At 45.0% G+C, this 15,248-nt stretch overlaps 1 protein-coding gene across 6 annotated transcripts in view; it reads right to left on the bottom strand.

The window, feature by feature from the left end:
* Nucleotides 1-15,248, bottom strand: part of LOC123611579 (collagen alpha-4(VI) chain-like) — a 122,195-nt gene that overhangs the window by 95,646 nt on the left and 11,301 nt on the right. For all 6 annotated transcript variants that reach the window (XR_006718740.1, XR_006718739.1, XM_045503672.1 and 3 more), the window contains exons 2-4: nt 11,078-11,166; nt 7,070-7,672; nt 3,101-3,706 (exon numbers count right to left, since the gene is read on the bottom strand). Coding sequence is in view for 4 of the 6 variants with exons in the window: in XM_045503672.1 (XP_045359628.1) it covers nt 3,101-3,706; nt 7,070-7,672; nt 11,078-11,153 (1,285 nt within the window). In the remaining 2 variants the exon portion in view is untranslated. The remainder of the gene's footprint in view (nt 1-3,100; nt 3,707-7,069; nt 7,673-11,077; nt 11,167-15,248) is intronic.

Consider the following 15,248-nt stretch of genomic DNA (forward strand, 5'->3'; position numbering starts at 1 on the left):
ACCTGGGCAAACTTTTTCACTTTGCTATAAAAGAGCCTTCTCTTGAATGTTCCTCAAATGGGAGAATGGAGCTGTAACTGCATAAACTCCCTTCCAAGAGGAATGCAGACTCCTCCCATCCAATTTAAGGCAGTTCCCAACAGAAATCCACTGTGTCCACACACCAAAAAGGTCCAGATCTGCTTTGACATGTGAAGACAGAAGCCTGCCTAGCACAGAGCAAAGCTACACATGCAGAAGGCTGAAGCCAGGCTATAGACAGCTGGGCACTGTGACACAAAGTTTAGAGAAGCCAAAGAGTAACCTTGTGACTTACCTGTGGCCTCGTGATGTCCTGTAATTTCCCCCTTTTTATAAGGAACCAAAAATTTTGCCAAGCCTAAAACACTTTCTTTAGAAACTCCAGGCACCTTTGACTTCTCCTTTCCTTCACCTGCTAGTACAAAGTTATACCTGCTAGCATTATAGTTGACCCTTGATCAACATGGGTTTGACCTGTGCTGGTCCTCTTACACACGTGGGTTTTGCTTTTAAGAGTTGACCCCAAAAGATGCAGGTCACCCAAATCTCCACAGACACAACCAAAGGTGCCCGCTGCCCACTGAGCACCAGGGAGGCCTGCTGAGGCTGTCAGCAGCCCCCTGGGGCCCCAGAACTGGGCAGGGCCACAGGTTGCCCTGCATGTCCATGGGATGGTCAGGTAAAGTGCCAGGGCTGGGGCAGGAGGCTGGGCTGAAGCAGAGGAAAACACCCAGATGGCAGGGATGGCACCGTGTGGGGACCCCTGAGCCCCTGGTGTACCCACACCCTTCCCCTCCGTTCTCTGCTCACCGAGCTCCCAGGCAGACCTCTTTCCATGTGATGCCCTTGCCCCTGCATCTTGCAGAGGCCGGTGCACTCATGTGTGGCCACAGCTACCCATGGCCACAGGCTGGTGCTACACCTCCAGGCAGATGGGGCAGATGTACTGAACCCCAAGGCTATATGTATGCCACCACCCATGGGCCCACCTGGCAGCTGCCCTTACCAACCCGCAATCACCAGGCTGTGCCACACCTACCCTGTGCAGCCCCTGGCCCAGCCTGCCTGTGTGCAGATTTTTTTTTTTTCAGTACTGTAAATGTACTTTCTCATCCTTATAATTTTCTTAATAACATTTTCTTTTCTCTAGCTTACTTTATTGTAAGAATACAATATATGATACATGTAACACACAAAAATGTGTTAATCCACTGTTTAGGCTATCCATAAGGTTTCTGTCAACAGAAGGCTATAAATAGTTAAGTTTTGGGGGCATCAAAATTTATATGGAGATTTTCAAATATGGGGGCTGGGGTAAGTGCCCCTAACCCCTGAGTTGTTCGAGGGTCAACTGTATTCTCCTTTCAAGTTGTTCTCATTATCAGAGGCACCACAGGGCTAGACCCAGCCATCCTATGTGGCTAGGGGACAGCTCAGCCTTAAAGTCCTTCTGAGTTTGAGGTGTCCTGTGGAATGCAGCCTGGCCCCTGAAGACTTCTTTAAAGACCACTTTGGTCATGTCATTTTTCCTGCTTCAAAGCCTACAGTTACTTACCAGTACCATTGGGACCCTTGGGGTCCATCCTACCTCATCCAATCTTATCTCTCACTACTTCTAAACCCTCCCCCTTCCTCCCATTTGTTCTATTTTTCCACTCTCTTCCCCATTTATCCAGCCCATTCACATTTCCACACCCCTACTCTTCCCCTTACCAAGAGTAGCCTCCTCCTCCCTTCTCCCCGTATATTAAAATCATACTTATTATTGAGGAACCAACACAATTCCTCTCAGGTCAGATTCTCCATTATATCCTCCTTTCTACTTCTACTTAGTGTAGTGTCTGGAAGGTGCTTCTTAGTTCTTTATTACCTCTACTTAGATTTTCCTCATGTTGTCTCACATGTGTTTGTCTCTTCCGCCTATAAAATTCCAAGGACCCTCAAGCTCTACGTGTTGAGAGGTCTGGGCAGAGCTATGATAGTTCGGAGAAAAAAGGGATTTATCACATCTGTTGTGAGGATCAACTAGAAGCTCCACCAAGAAAATAACGTAGCTACCGAAGGATAAATTTTGCCTGTGGGCCTTCTAGGCTGGTAGTACAGTGTATTCAAGGGCAGAGACAGTGGTGGGAAAGTATGACAAGTATATAGTAAAAGCTGAGTAGTTCAGCTTGGCTAGTGATTAGAATGTATAAAAGGACTTAACAGGAGCTAAGTCTCCATGGTTCTCATCCCCAGGGGACATTTTGAAATATACGGTGGTGTTTCGAATTGTCATAAGATCTGGGGATGCTACTGGCAGGAACCAGGAATGTTAGGCCTCTCACAATGCACAGTACAATCCTACACTATGAATTGTCCCTCTCAGAATGTCAATAGCACCTCCCTTGAACATCTTGAACAGCAATTTAAGGACAGACTTTGTTTAATCTCTGGGGATAAGCCTGAATGCTCCTTTCTCCTGAAAAAAGGCATAGGGTAACTTGAATTATTGTGCAGAAATATTCACTGCCTACACCTCACTTCCATGGGAGGAATATACTTCCTTACTCCATTGATGATGACATAACTACATGACTTGCTTTGGCCAATGGGATATCAGCAGATGATGATTCAGAGGTCTTAAAAGTGCTTATGTAGTTGAGTTTTCTCTCTTGCACCTGTGTAATTACCACAGGAAGAATATGCCCAGACTAGCCTAATAATCCCAGGAGGAAGATGAGAGCTATGGAGCGAAGCCAAATGTAGATCAACCAACCCTCAGACAAATCTCAAATCCGTGAATAAGCCCAGGCAAGATCAGCAAAGCCATTCAGTTGAGCCCAACAAAGATTAGATGATCCCCAGCAGATCTGAGAAAATAAATGATTCTTTTTTCTGGATGGCTTCTTAAGTGGCGTCATTGTGACCACAGTTAACGAATATAAGGTGCGTGCCTGAGGGAACCCCATTCCTCCTCCTCTTCCCCATTCACTGATGTTGAATCCCAGTACTGAATCCAGAATGCCCCCTTCTCTGTTCTTTCTCCAGAGTATCTGAGACCTCTTGGTGGCTCACACACATAGGGACCAAACCTTACCTACTACAGCCTCCTTCTCGGACTCAATCCCAAACTCAGTCTTCCCAGTCCCTTGGATCACCACACTCACATCCTGCATAATCTGTCTGACTCCATCTTGTCCTTGCATCTCAAATACAAGGGGTGGGGTCGCCATCCCCTCCAGTTCTCTCTGGACAAAGTCCTGTACACCCACAGACATGACTTTCACGCCTTTCTCCCTCAAAGTCTGTGCGGCCTCCCAGACCTCATCTTCAGATTTGCCTGAGGTCATAACCACTGCATATTGGGGAACACCCTGGAGAAACCGGCTTCCTGCTCCCTCCTGGAAGAAGGTCCGATGAAGGTATCGCAGAGCTTTGCCTGTCCTCCTGGAGCCACCCCGGAGCAAAAAGTGTCCGTGGATGTGCGCAATCATCTCATCCTGGGTCTGATAGGTATTGAGCAAAAATTCAGTGTGACCTTGACCGCCATACTGAGCCAGTCCAATCTGGTACTTGTCCCTGCCAACATCCAGCAGGCCAACTACTCTGGACATGAAATTCCGCATCCACTGGAAACTCGCCTGTGATGTGTTCTGTGAGGTGTCGGCAAGAAAGACCACATCTGCATAAGCCTCGGTGAATTCTGGAATTAAAGAGAGAAGAAGGAAAGAAAAGACACAGAGGAGAAAGTAAATCAAATCAAGATCGCATGAAAATTGGATACAAGGACGTGGGGAACATAAGAGGGAGAGGTCCGCTCTTTTTGTAACACGGTACGTATGGTACTCCCACCTCCTCCATGTGAGGCTATCACAAGGCTCTCTCCCTCTCACACTCCACTTCCTTTGCTGTCTGCTTTCTTAGACGAAAGTACCTCTTACCTGTTCTTCCACCAATGAAAGAGGCAAGGAAAATGGACACATACAGAGCAGTTACTTTGTGCTAGCAATTTTTATACATTGCCTGATTTAATCCTCATCAACCATCCTAGTAGGCAAGTGTCATCTTCACTGTACAGAGGAGAACACTAAAGTGAAGAAGTGAAACCTGCACGTTGACACTCACATAACTAGAAAGTGGCAAAGGCAGGATCAAAAACACGGGTCTTCTAGACTTCCTCTGAACAACATGGCAGGATGCCCTTTTCTAGCTGTGAGAACGGCATTCATCCTTCAACCCTCAGCTCCAATGTTCCTTCACCCGGGAAGTCCTCCCAGGTTCCACAGTGATGGCAGCCAACTCCTTCTCCTGCCCTCTCACTACACTCTGTGCGTCCTGAATCATACTGTAATTACGTGTCTTGGTCGGAATATTGGATTTTGACATAGCTGCTTACCTTTTACCTTACCCTCCACTGCCAAGCACAGAGTCTGAAGAATGCCTCCTGAGAAATCCTGTGGGGTGTTGAAGTTTTCGGTGTCGAAGAGAAACTTCTCAAATGGCTCACTGGCTATTTTTTTTGCAGTTCCTGAACATCCTGCCCACTGACCCCTACCACATACACAAGAACTCCATATTCTTTTAACTTGTCGGCTGCCTCCTGGACTTCATCATTTGACTCCCCATCTGTCACCGGCATAACTATCCGAGGAACCCTGTCCTTGGCCCGGCTGCCAGCTGCCTCAGTGAAGTAGTCTATCCTGATAAACTCCAGGGCACTGCCTGTGTTTGCTCCTGTATGGTAGAGAAGATTCTGGATCTGTTCCAGGACCACACTCTTCAGAGGGTACTGGTTCAGCCGAAAGGCTGGGTAGATGTTGTCATTATACTGAGCAAGTCCCACTCAGACCTGATCACTGCTGATGCCAAGCCCCAAGACAACAGAGTGAAGGAAGTTCTTCACTTTCTGGAAGTTCTGGGGTCCAAGGCTGGCTGAGCTGTCTACTAGGAAGACAATGTCTGCCAGGACTGCCTCTCTGCAAGCTTCGAGAAAGAGGACAAAAGGCATGGGGGTCTGTGGGGCTTCACTCAAAATGCTCAGAACCAATGGAGCTGAACGGTATACAGAAAGGAGAGCAGTGCCAGCCAGACTACACTCCATGACCGTCAGCCACCCTAAATGACAATGCTCAGAGAAGTGACAACATCCTCTGAGCTTTTCCTTCCTTCGACTCCATCATCTTCTGAGGCTTCTGTCCTGTTCTATTGATACCTCCAGTCTTAGAATCCTTTTGGACAATCCCTTGAACCTCATTAAGAAGAAAAACCCTTTTATAAACGTAGCAGCGTGCTGAGAAAGCGGTTTTCCTCTTCCCAATGGCATTAAACTTCATCTCTACAAGTGTGCTGCTAGCAACAGGTCAGAAAGCTGGAATATACCCATGATACCCATGATACATCTCATTATAGCTCCATCACTTAGGAGCCCTGTGCCCTATTTATCACTCACCTTTTTGAGACTCAATTTTCTTCCCTGCAGCAATGAAATCTTTATACCAGCCCTCACACTTTCACAGAGTTGTTTTGAGGATAAAGTCAGATAATCCACTGTAGTACAATCATTAGTGCTCTGCCCAGGTCCTTTCAAATTCCTTTTTCCCATTTCTGGACACTGCTTTTTGGAGGACTTCTCTTCAGCTACTGGGGCTGCCTTGCCTACAGTATAGGAAAGCCTAGCTGAAGCATAATTTTTGTTCCTGAGTTCTCCTGTAGGATCAAACCAAAACTACCCTCTGTGGAACTTTTACCTGAGATCACATCCTTCCTTTCTTTCCTCTGCCTCTCCATCCTGCACCCCCCACATCCTTATCAATAAATTGTGGGAACTCTTCCACAAGAAATAATGTATAGCCAAATCCTTGCCTCAGGCTCTGCTTCTGGGGAACACAATCTCTGAACCCTTGTTCTACTGGGATGGATCTGCTCTAACAAACCTGAGATCAGATCCTAGCTCTGCCATCCAGTTACGTTACCTTTGGTCTCAGTTGCCGCGCATGAAAAATGCAACTAACAATACCAATTGCCTTACACATCTATATAAGAGTAAATACTATTTGCCCTACATAGCATACACTCCCTTATGTGTCTAACAAAGAATTGCCTTATGTATCTACCTACCTGTCAGGTGAGCCATGTAAATAAGTTTGGCAAACTATATAGTACCCAAGCAGGATCAAATGGGTGAAAAATTTCAGCACTTTTTCTCATCTACCTACCTTATCTAGAAATCCCAAAATAATGAATAAGGAATGAAGGCTCTATCCTCTTACGGATTTTGATGAAAACCACTAACAAGTTTCTCTTCCTCTGCTCAAAGGTCTCTGCTTTCTGATAGAATTAAGTAATTAATTTGTAGAGGATTTCTGCAAGTTTATGCCCATCACCACCAACGGAAGTACAAAGCTAATGATAGTTACGTCATCACAAGTAATGAGCACGATGCTTATCACTTCTGAAGGACTGAGCACTGTGAGAAGCACTCAACTTGCACAATTTTACTTAATGCTTGCAACAACTCTCTGAGGCAGGTCCTACCATCCTGGGAAGAAAATTTAGATTCCCAGAGATAAAGTAGCTTGTTCAAACGGACACAGTTAAAAAGTGGAGAACTGGAATTTGAACCCAGACCTTAGTTCTCCCTAAATTCATTCTCATAACCATTACATTATACCAACACGCTGGCAGTAAATTAAATAAGCTTCCTGGGGGATCTGCTGCCCCTCTCTCCTCCTCTGCCCTGCCCCCCATCCAGACAACATGGATAAGTTAATCTAGGCATAATAATATAATTCTGGGCACAAACATTCTTCCCTCAGAAATGGACTTACATTACATCTGTATATAGAACCAGCATCAGGCCCACAGGATTTATTTAAAAAGTTGCTAAGTCTCTGGTCAATGATTGGAGAGGAGCATAGAGCACAGATAGCTTAGTGAGACTGTAATGCTAAAATTCAACATGCACACATATGGGAAATAAGAAGGATGGCGGGAGAGATGAGTAAGAGATAAAGGTTTGAGCTCTGTGACTTCTAGATCAGAAATAAGAAGGGGAAATCCTCTGTACCTGGCAAGACGTAGCCAGCAGGTTGAGCTGCCTTTGCCAAAGTATCACAGAGCCGTTGCCGCAGCTTCTGAGCATGACTGCTCAGATCAGAGAAGTTAGGGACAAAGGAGGCAAACTTCTCCACCGGACTGCTCGCAATCTCCCTGAGCTCCGCCAAGACTGCATCTTTGACACCAACGGTATAAAGCAGGACGCCTGCCTTCTTCAATGCCTCCGCAGCTTCCGGCACGTGGTCCTCAGATGGGCTGCTGCTGATCACCACGGCCACCTGAGGCACACCCTGGCTGGCCCGACTCCCTGCTGTTTCCTGGAAGTGGTGATCTAGGAGGAACTGCAGGGCCAGGCCCATCTTGCGGCCCCCAGACTTAAATTGAAACCTTTGAATGTGTTTCAGCACATCGCTTTTGCGGTTGTAGGTGGAAAGGAGGAATCCAGAACGAGGTACGTCGCCGTACTGAGCCAGGCCCACGCGGATGGTCTCTCTGCTGACATTGAAGCCATTCACCATGATGTACAAGAAGTTCCGCACGTCACGGGCGTGTTGGGGGTTGATGATGGTGTCCACCAGGAACACGACATCTCCCACAGAGGCCTCCCTGCAGACTGGGGAAGAGAGTCAATTCAAGATAAAACATCACAAAATTGCCAGCTCCTGGCTGTGAATATCTCTCTCCCCATTCATTGCCTTTACACCCCGGAGATCTGCCTGCACAGCTCTTTGACGATAGCTAATCTGCACGGCTTAGGCACACCACCATCTTCCCTTGCTGCCTCATGGCTACCATCTACCCTCATTCACCTGCCAGCCTCTGTTCCATTTTAACAGACTCCTGACCCCTTCAGTGAGATCTCTGACCATGGCCCTCCACCCATCCCTTAAACTTAATAAAACAAACCACCTTTCTACCAGCAGAGGATGCTGTTGGTATCTCACCTAGATCTCTGCTGGTGGGCACACCTATGCCCAGCTGCTTCAAGCACTACAGTTAACTGTTCCCCTCTGAGACTTTGTCTAGAGACCAGACCCTGGCTGAAAGGAGCAGCCACATCTGAAGACACCTGGAAAGTTACACTGCCCGGGTGGCCAATGTTCGATCACATGGGGATACAAACACCTGGCCGCCTTCCTTTAACTGAAATAATTCATGGTGCTATTTATGCTCCAGCATCTTCCATGGCTCAGGCCAAGGTTGCATTTTACCTGAGACTACATCCTTGCTCGGCTTATTCACCTCCAGCCTATCTCACTTCTCTCTTTCCCTTATAGGTTTCTCCCTCAAAATAACACATTCACCAAATCCCTGTCCCAGGCTCTGCTTCTAGAGACCAGAACTAAGATCAGCTTTCCAGCTTTGACCTCTGGCACTCCCTACCTACCACCATCCCCTTTTAGTTTGACTCATGGCATTACCATAAGTGTGGCTCTCATTTGTCCTTTGGCTCCCTGAATTCAAGTCTGCACTGTACAACTACTTTTCCCAAACCCAGTTGTAACCCTGGGAACCATAATCCCAGTGGTGGTCAGACAAGTGGTGATCCAGCTGGGCCCACCCTGGTCTCCAGTATGGAAGGGATCAGACACCAGGTGGCTGCAGGACTTGAGCAAATAGCTAGTCTTTCTGCTTCTCAGATTTTGTCTCCTCTACAATAAGGGTTTGACCAGATGACCTGGTTTCTTCCATCTCAAACATTACATTTCTGTGACAAGAAATAAGTACACAGATTAAACACAGTGCTTGTGTGGACCAAAAAAAAAAAAAAAAAGGAAGAGGTGATTATGATCTACTCATCAGTGACCAGCATGACTTCTCCCCCATACCTCGCAATGTGATTATCTGTGATGATGGTAGGAGAACACATAAATTAGTGATGAGAGAGAAGAGAAACAAAACAGAAACCACCTCAAGATGGTGTTAGTTTCAAGTGGCTGAAAAAGGGGGATGATGGTCCCACACTGGTTAAACACATCTTATGTTTGGTTTTGTGCCAGGAAGAGGGTTTAAATACTGCCTTGGGCTGACCCTGCACTCTCTAGTTTGATCTCTCTGCCTTCTCCTTGTCTCTCTGCCTTACCACTTTGTTCTCCATGGTCCAGGCTCCTTAGCCTAAGTTCTCAACCTGCCACGTTCCCACTTGCTATTGCCTCCGACATACGATTCCATTGAGTTTCTTTCCATTGAGTTCCATTTCTTTTCCTTTCCCTCCCTCCCCTCCTCCTCCTGATAAATTCTCATAGAATCATGTTCTTTTGTCTTGGTTTGTAATGCAACATTCATTAAAGTGTTTATTCAATTAATGCCAATCTCCCCAATTAGACTGTGGGCTTCATGAAAACACATACCATAACTTTTCTTTGTCCATCACTCGTGTCTAGCCTAGAGTAATCACCCCAAAAAATATTTAAGGAAATAAATACTTAGGAAGAGAAAAGGAGAGAGGGAGGGAGAAAAGGAGAAGGCGTCACTTACAAGAATGGAAATATTGAATGTTAATGAAACCAAATAAGGGAATCAGAAAATTTTAGAGTTACAAATAATCTTATGAGATTATGCAATGAAATACCATAGCCACCAGGTACATGTGGCTGTTGAACACTTGGAATGTAGCTAGTACAAATGAGAAACTAGATTTAAAATTTTCCTGAATTTTAACTTAATTTAAATAGTCATATGTGGCTAGTGGCCACTGTATTGAAAAATGCGAGTAGAGAATAATGAGTCCAATTCATCCATCTCACAGATACGGAAAATGAGACCGAGAAAGGCAAAGTAACCCATGTAATCAGTTCAAATGGTCAATATTAGAAACCAGGTCTCCTGACATCCAGTCCATACCCTGGACTGCCATAAAGATTAAGCGAAAAACCCATATTATAGAAAGGCAAAGACCCTGTAAGAGTTTAAGCAGAGAAGAGCTCATGAAGGTTGGTGTACCCTAGGGACACTAAATCCATTTGTCACTTCTAGATTCCAGAGTCCCACCTCTCAGGAGTTTGCCTAATCTTGGTCGTAAAGCCAAGTGGAGTCATGATTTCCGAAAAGGCAGATAATAAATGAGCTTATGGCCTTTTGAGCTTTATTTCCCCTTGGCCCTCCAGAATGCACTCCTGTTGAGAGGAGAGTATTCAGTGAGTGCCCCAGGAAGGGCCAACTGGTTTGTCCCCCCTTAACATTTCTTTCAGAGGAGATCAAACACAGACCATGAAAGTATTTCCCTGATCATTCCAATCAGGAGAAACCTCACAGTTGTAGAATATTTCTTTTCAGACAAATTAAGGATTGGTTCCATCATGTACACCTTGAGAGATATATTACATTTTCGTACATTGTTGCTTTTCTTAGCCCCTCCACAAGTCCTTTGTCATTTTAGAAGGTGTTTGAAACATGAAAAGACTGACTGTCACAGCTTCTGTCCACAAGAGAGAGGATTCAGAGCTGGAGGGAAAATATAGAGAGCTTCATGTATTTTTCCTAACAAATAACAGTCTGTGTAATTATATATAAATATTTAAGCTTCAAGATTGTCTCAGTGGGGCTTTAGGCTACTTAACCAATCTTCTCTTCATGAGACTTTCATCGTGAAAAGTCACAACAATCTGTTAAAATAACTGCAAAAAAAATTGCAAAGCTGTCGCTAGTGTTCAGTGAAGCTATCCATCTTGTAACAACAATTACCCCTCAGAACAGCTCTGCCCAAAGAGAGAAAGCAAAATGCAGAGTCAAGAGAATAGGCTTATATTTACAAAAGCATTTGACAGCCTGGTAATACATTCAGAATTAGAACATTTTTTTCACATCTATTTTTTTTTTTTTGTCGTTTGAGGTTAAGCTTTGAAAACATCAAGTGCCTGCTGTTCACTAAAAGCTTCTAGGTTCTAAGCTCTACTGAAAAGAAGCATTTCCCTTTTGTTAATTATGAAGCTTCTGTAATATTTTCTTTTAGGATTATCACTACCGCTAGGTTCCCAGCAAGGTCATCGTTTTTGGCTTAGGGAATCCAACGCATTACCCATTCTCTGTGATTTGACGAAGCCAAAACTAGCTGCAAGAAAGACGAACTCCCAAAACATCTTCCGAATCTCCATTCTAGATATATACCTAGGGGGGGAAAAAAAACTTCGTAATTAAAATTATGTCTTCATACATTTAAAATGAGTATACCATACCATATGTTAATTATATCTGAAAAAGTTGATTTATAAATAGTGTGTGTGTATACAAACATACATGTGTATATATATATATATATATATATATATATATATATATATATATGTCTCCATGTCTTTCCACAGACCAACAGAAACTTTATAAAAATAAAGGGATTGTTACTACATTGTTTCAATTGTACAAAGAAGATGGCCTTGCTGACCCAACTCAGGAAGAATTTTGTAAACACCCAAAGCCTATACCTCAGACTTTACTGTTTCAAGTTGTCCAGATGCGGCTATAAAAGGATAAAGTATATAGGGCATGGGTTGGACTTCCATTTCACACACTGAATTCATTCCGTGGAACGTAAACATTTCTGGATGATTTTGCTTGTATTTTTATACAAGCACTGGGTGACCTTATAAACATTCGTGGCATGCAGAAATATTCAAATATCGGAGGAGCACATCTGCCTGATGAATTCAGGCTAGCCAGAAAATGTTTTCTACGTTGTCAGAAGGAGGAGAGCGTCAGTGTCCTCCCTTCAACTTGGACTCATTTCCAAAGGCCTCCATGAAAATGATCAAGTCCCCAATTCCATTCTATTTTTTGACTCAAAGCAAGGCCATGTGTTTAAAATTAAGAAAATCATGGCATTCACATTGAAGGAGATTTCAGCTGGAACAAGGAATACCCCGCCTTTGTCTTCTTAGCCAGCTCCCCTCAGCATCCTCGAAGGTTGAATGTAAGGATTCTTGAAGATAAACCATCTGAGTTGGAATCCCAGGCCCGCTACTTAATAGTTAATCTTGGGCAAGTTGCTTCACTGCCTGGCCCCTCTACCTCAGAGCCTTGAAATCAGGAGTAAGTGAGCTCATTGCTGCAAAATGCGTCACCTATACCGGGCACAGAGAAATCACACTTTCAGTGCTTGTTAAGTGAAATAAGTCTCCTTGGATGCCCACAATGTGAAAGTGACAAAGTATGGCCCCCAACTTGAGACTCAGAATCCGTAGAAGCAGAGGAACACTAACACTCTGTAGTGCGCGTTCGTAAGGAAGTTATTTTGTTTTGTATGTTTTCATTTATATTTTTTATTTAACTTACTTAATTTTCACTCTCAATCACTGCTTTGCAAGTCACTATGCTAATATCTCTACGTTCCTCACCTCAAGCCTGGGAAAGGCCCTGCTCATCTTGTTCATGGAAATGGAGACATTGGGCCCCACCAAGGTTAAGTTGCATATTCCAGCCCCCTGGCCACGGACTGTCAGGTTCTATACCAGGTAACCCGACCCTGGGTGCAGTGCATGGCAGGAACTCAAACCCTTCAATGAAAATCGCTAAGCCCAGACTGTCATTCAACACCCCACCCCCACCCCCCGCCTCCACCCAGAGCCCAAATGATGTAAAATGAAGAGCGATTTGCCATGGGGTAAAAAATGTGAGCTCAAGCCCTAAGTGTTAGCATCCACCAATCTGTCTTCAAAGACAACGGTTTTATGTACAAAACATTGTATTAGATGTTCCAGATAAAGGAATTACAAACCTGCTTTCACGTTTAGAGAACTGAACAATTTGGGGAGAGAAATGTTACACACCGGAAACACGAAGAACACGTGCTTTAAATATATCAAAGAGTTTCAGATAGAATCTCATTGGGCCTACATCACTTTGCAGTCTTGAGCCCTTTAAGTGGGACAGTGTGTAAAAATTATATCATGATGCCCAGAAATCCCAGTTACCCAGCAACTGAGGTCCTCTTTCCAGAAAGTGGAAGTGGAGCCATTCTGCTTCCCATAGGACATATTTCTACTATTCATGCTTAATTTACTCCTTAGAAAGGATTCAAGGATGTGAGACAAACACATCTATTTTATTATCTTATGTTAACAGAAAACACCGGGAGAAGCCTTGAACTCAAAAGAAGCCGGAAACCTTGATTCTCCTGTCGGCTTGACCATTGCCTTTGTGGACTTGAGCTATCCAGTTCACCTTTGAAGGTTTATGTGCCGACTCTCAAGGGCTTGGTGCTGATTTGGAACACCTACTACATTTCCCATGATATTACAAACACTCCCCAGGGTATTGGTCCGGTAATTTTCCAATAAGCACAAGTGATATAATTGGACTTCCCTGTTCCTCAGTTTCTACATCAACCTCCCACTAATGCCTCCTCAAGGAGACTAAGTAATTTGAGGGAAGGCACTTTCAGACTGTAAATATCCTCTTCCCCAACAAACGTTCATCTCACAGCAAACAAATGAATGCATGATCATAAAGAATAGACTCTTCTGATGGATTAAGGACAGTGTAAGAGTAAAGAGCTTCAGAGTCTGAAAGTGCCAGGAAGAATGATCCAAAATAAATCGGATGCATGGGAGAGAAGTTAAGATGGCCGAGGAGTCAGGAGGCCCTAGGCTTGCCTCATCCCTCCAACACAGCTAGGTAAATATCGAATCATTTTGAAACCCAAGAAATCCATCCAAGGACTGAGAGAGCAAAAATGTACAACTAGAGGTGAAAAAACTGCCACCTCACGGAAGGTAGGGGCTGCAGAGAGTTGATTTGGGGGAGAGAAGAGCTGTGGGTGCTGCAATGGGGAAGGAGCCCTAATTGGGCAGAGAGTGCGAGAGTGAGAGAGAAAGGAGAGAGGTAGAAAGAGTGAAAGCATGTGCAAGGAATTGCACAAGAAAAATCCTTCCCCAGAACCATGGACTGGGAAAGGGAGAGGGGCTGAATACCGCCAAGTTCTTCGAAAGAGCGAAGCACAGAGTTTGAAGTTTTGGAGGTCTGTGCCTTGCCGGGGTCACACGTGGTGGGCTTAGCAGTGCTGCAGTGGGGAAAGAGGGCAGACACCCAGGAGCAGGCAGTGTGTTCTGAGGAGACCCCGGGTCACACAGAGAGGAACAAGTCCCCTGCTTGGGTACATTTTGGAGAGGCGGCATAGCCCCTATGGGGGGCAAAAGACTCCGTGGGCACCAATGAGCTGCCCCATTCGCTGGAATAGGAAGAGAGTCACTGGCTGAGGGCAGTGAGCCATGGTGCCAGCTTTCTGCTGCACTTTATCATAAACTCTGAAGTTCACGCAACTGAATTCTGGGGAAAGCCAGCACCCACCACAGCGCAGCGAGACCCTCCGCCAGAGGATCAGCATGGGTCAGCACTGCGCAGATGGCTAAAATGTGGAGTTCTGAAACCCAGCCACGTGCCTGAGATAAAACACAGGAGTGCTGTGCCACCTGGCGGTGGGCAGCTCAGATGCAGCAGAATAAAGGTGGGGATCTGGCAGAAGCCAGGGACACAAGAGAGGTGATTGCTTGCTCTTCTTGTGAGGGCTTCCAGAAGAGTGACAGGTGTGAGATCCCCACTCCGGGGACAAGAGAGTGGGGCCATGCCTCTCACCAGTCAGCACTAACCAACTTCAGTGGGTAAAACAGCGCCACCAAGTGGAGGCTGGAGCCACATACGCAAGTCTCCTACCACCTCCCCTCTGCGCCCTGCAGGTAGGTGCCTCACCTCTAGGGCAAGTCTACCTGAGAATCAGCAAAGCAGGCCCCACCCCCAGAAGACTAGCACAAACCCCTCACATGCACCAAGTCTACTGATCATAGGGTACTATAAAGCTTCAGCTCTAGGGAAATATTGTTATTTTTTTTCCTTACAAAAAGAAAAGGCAATTTATTTTACATGGAACATACCTCAACATCACAAGGCAATATATGAAAGACCCACAGCTAATATCATTCTCAATGGGGAAAAAACTGAGAGCCTTTCTCCTACAGGCAGGAACAAAACACGGATGGCCACTCTCACCATTACTATTTAACGTAGTACTGGAAGTCATAGCCTCAGCAATCAGACAACAACAACAACAACAAATAAAAGGCATCCAAATCAGCAAGGAAGAAGTCAAACTTTCACTATTTGCAAATGACATGATACTCCATGTAGAAAACCTGAAAGACTCCAGCAAAAATTTGCTAGAATACATGAATTCAGCAAAGTTGCAGGGTATAAAATCAATG

This window comes from Leopardus geoffroyi, chromosome C2 (genome assembly GCF_018350155.1).
Source record: "Leopardus geoffroyi isolate Oge1 chromosome C2, O.geoffroyi_Oge1_pat1.0, whole genome shotgun sequence".
Classification (NCBI taxonomy): Eukaryota; Metazoa; Chordata; class Mammalia; order Carnivora; family Felidae; genus Leopardus; species Leopardus geoffroyi.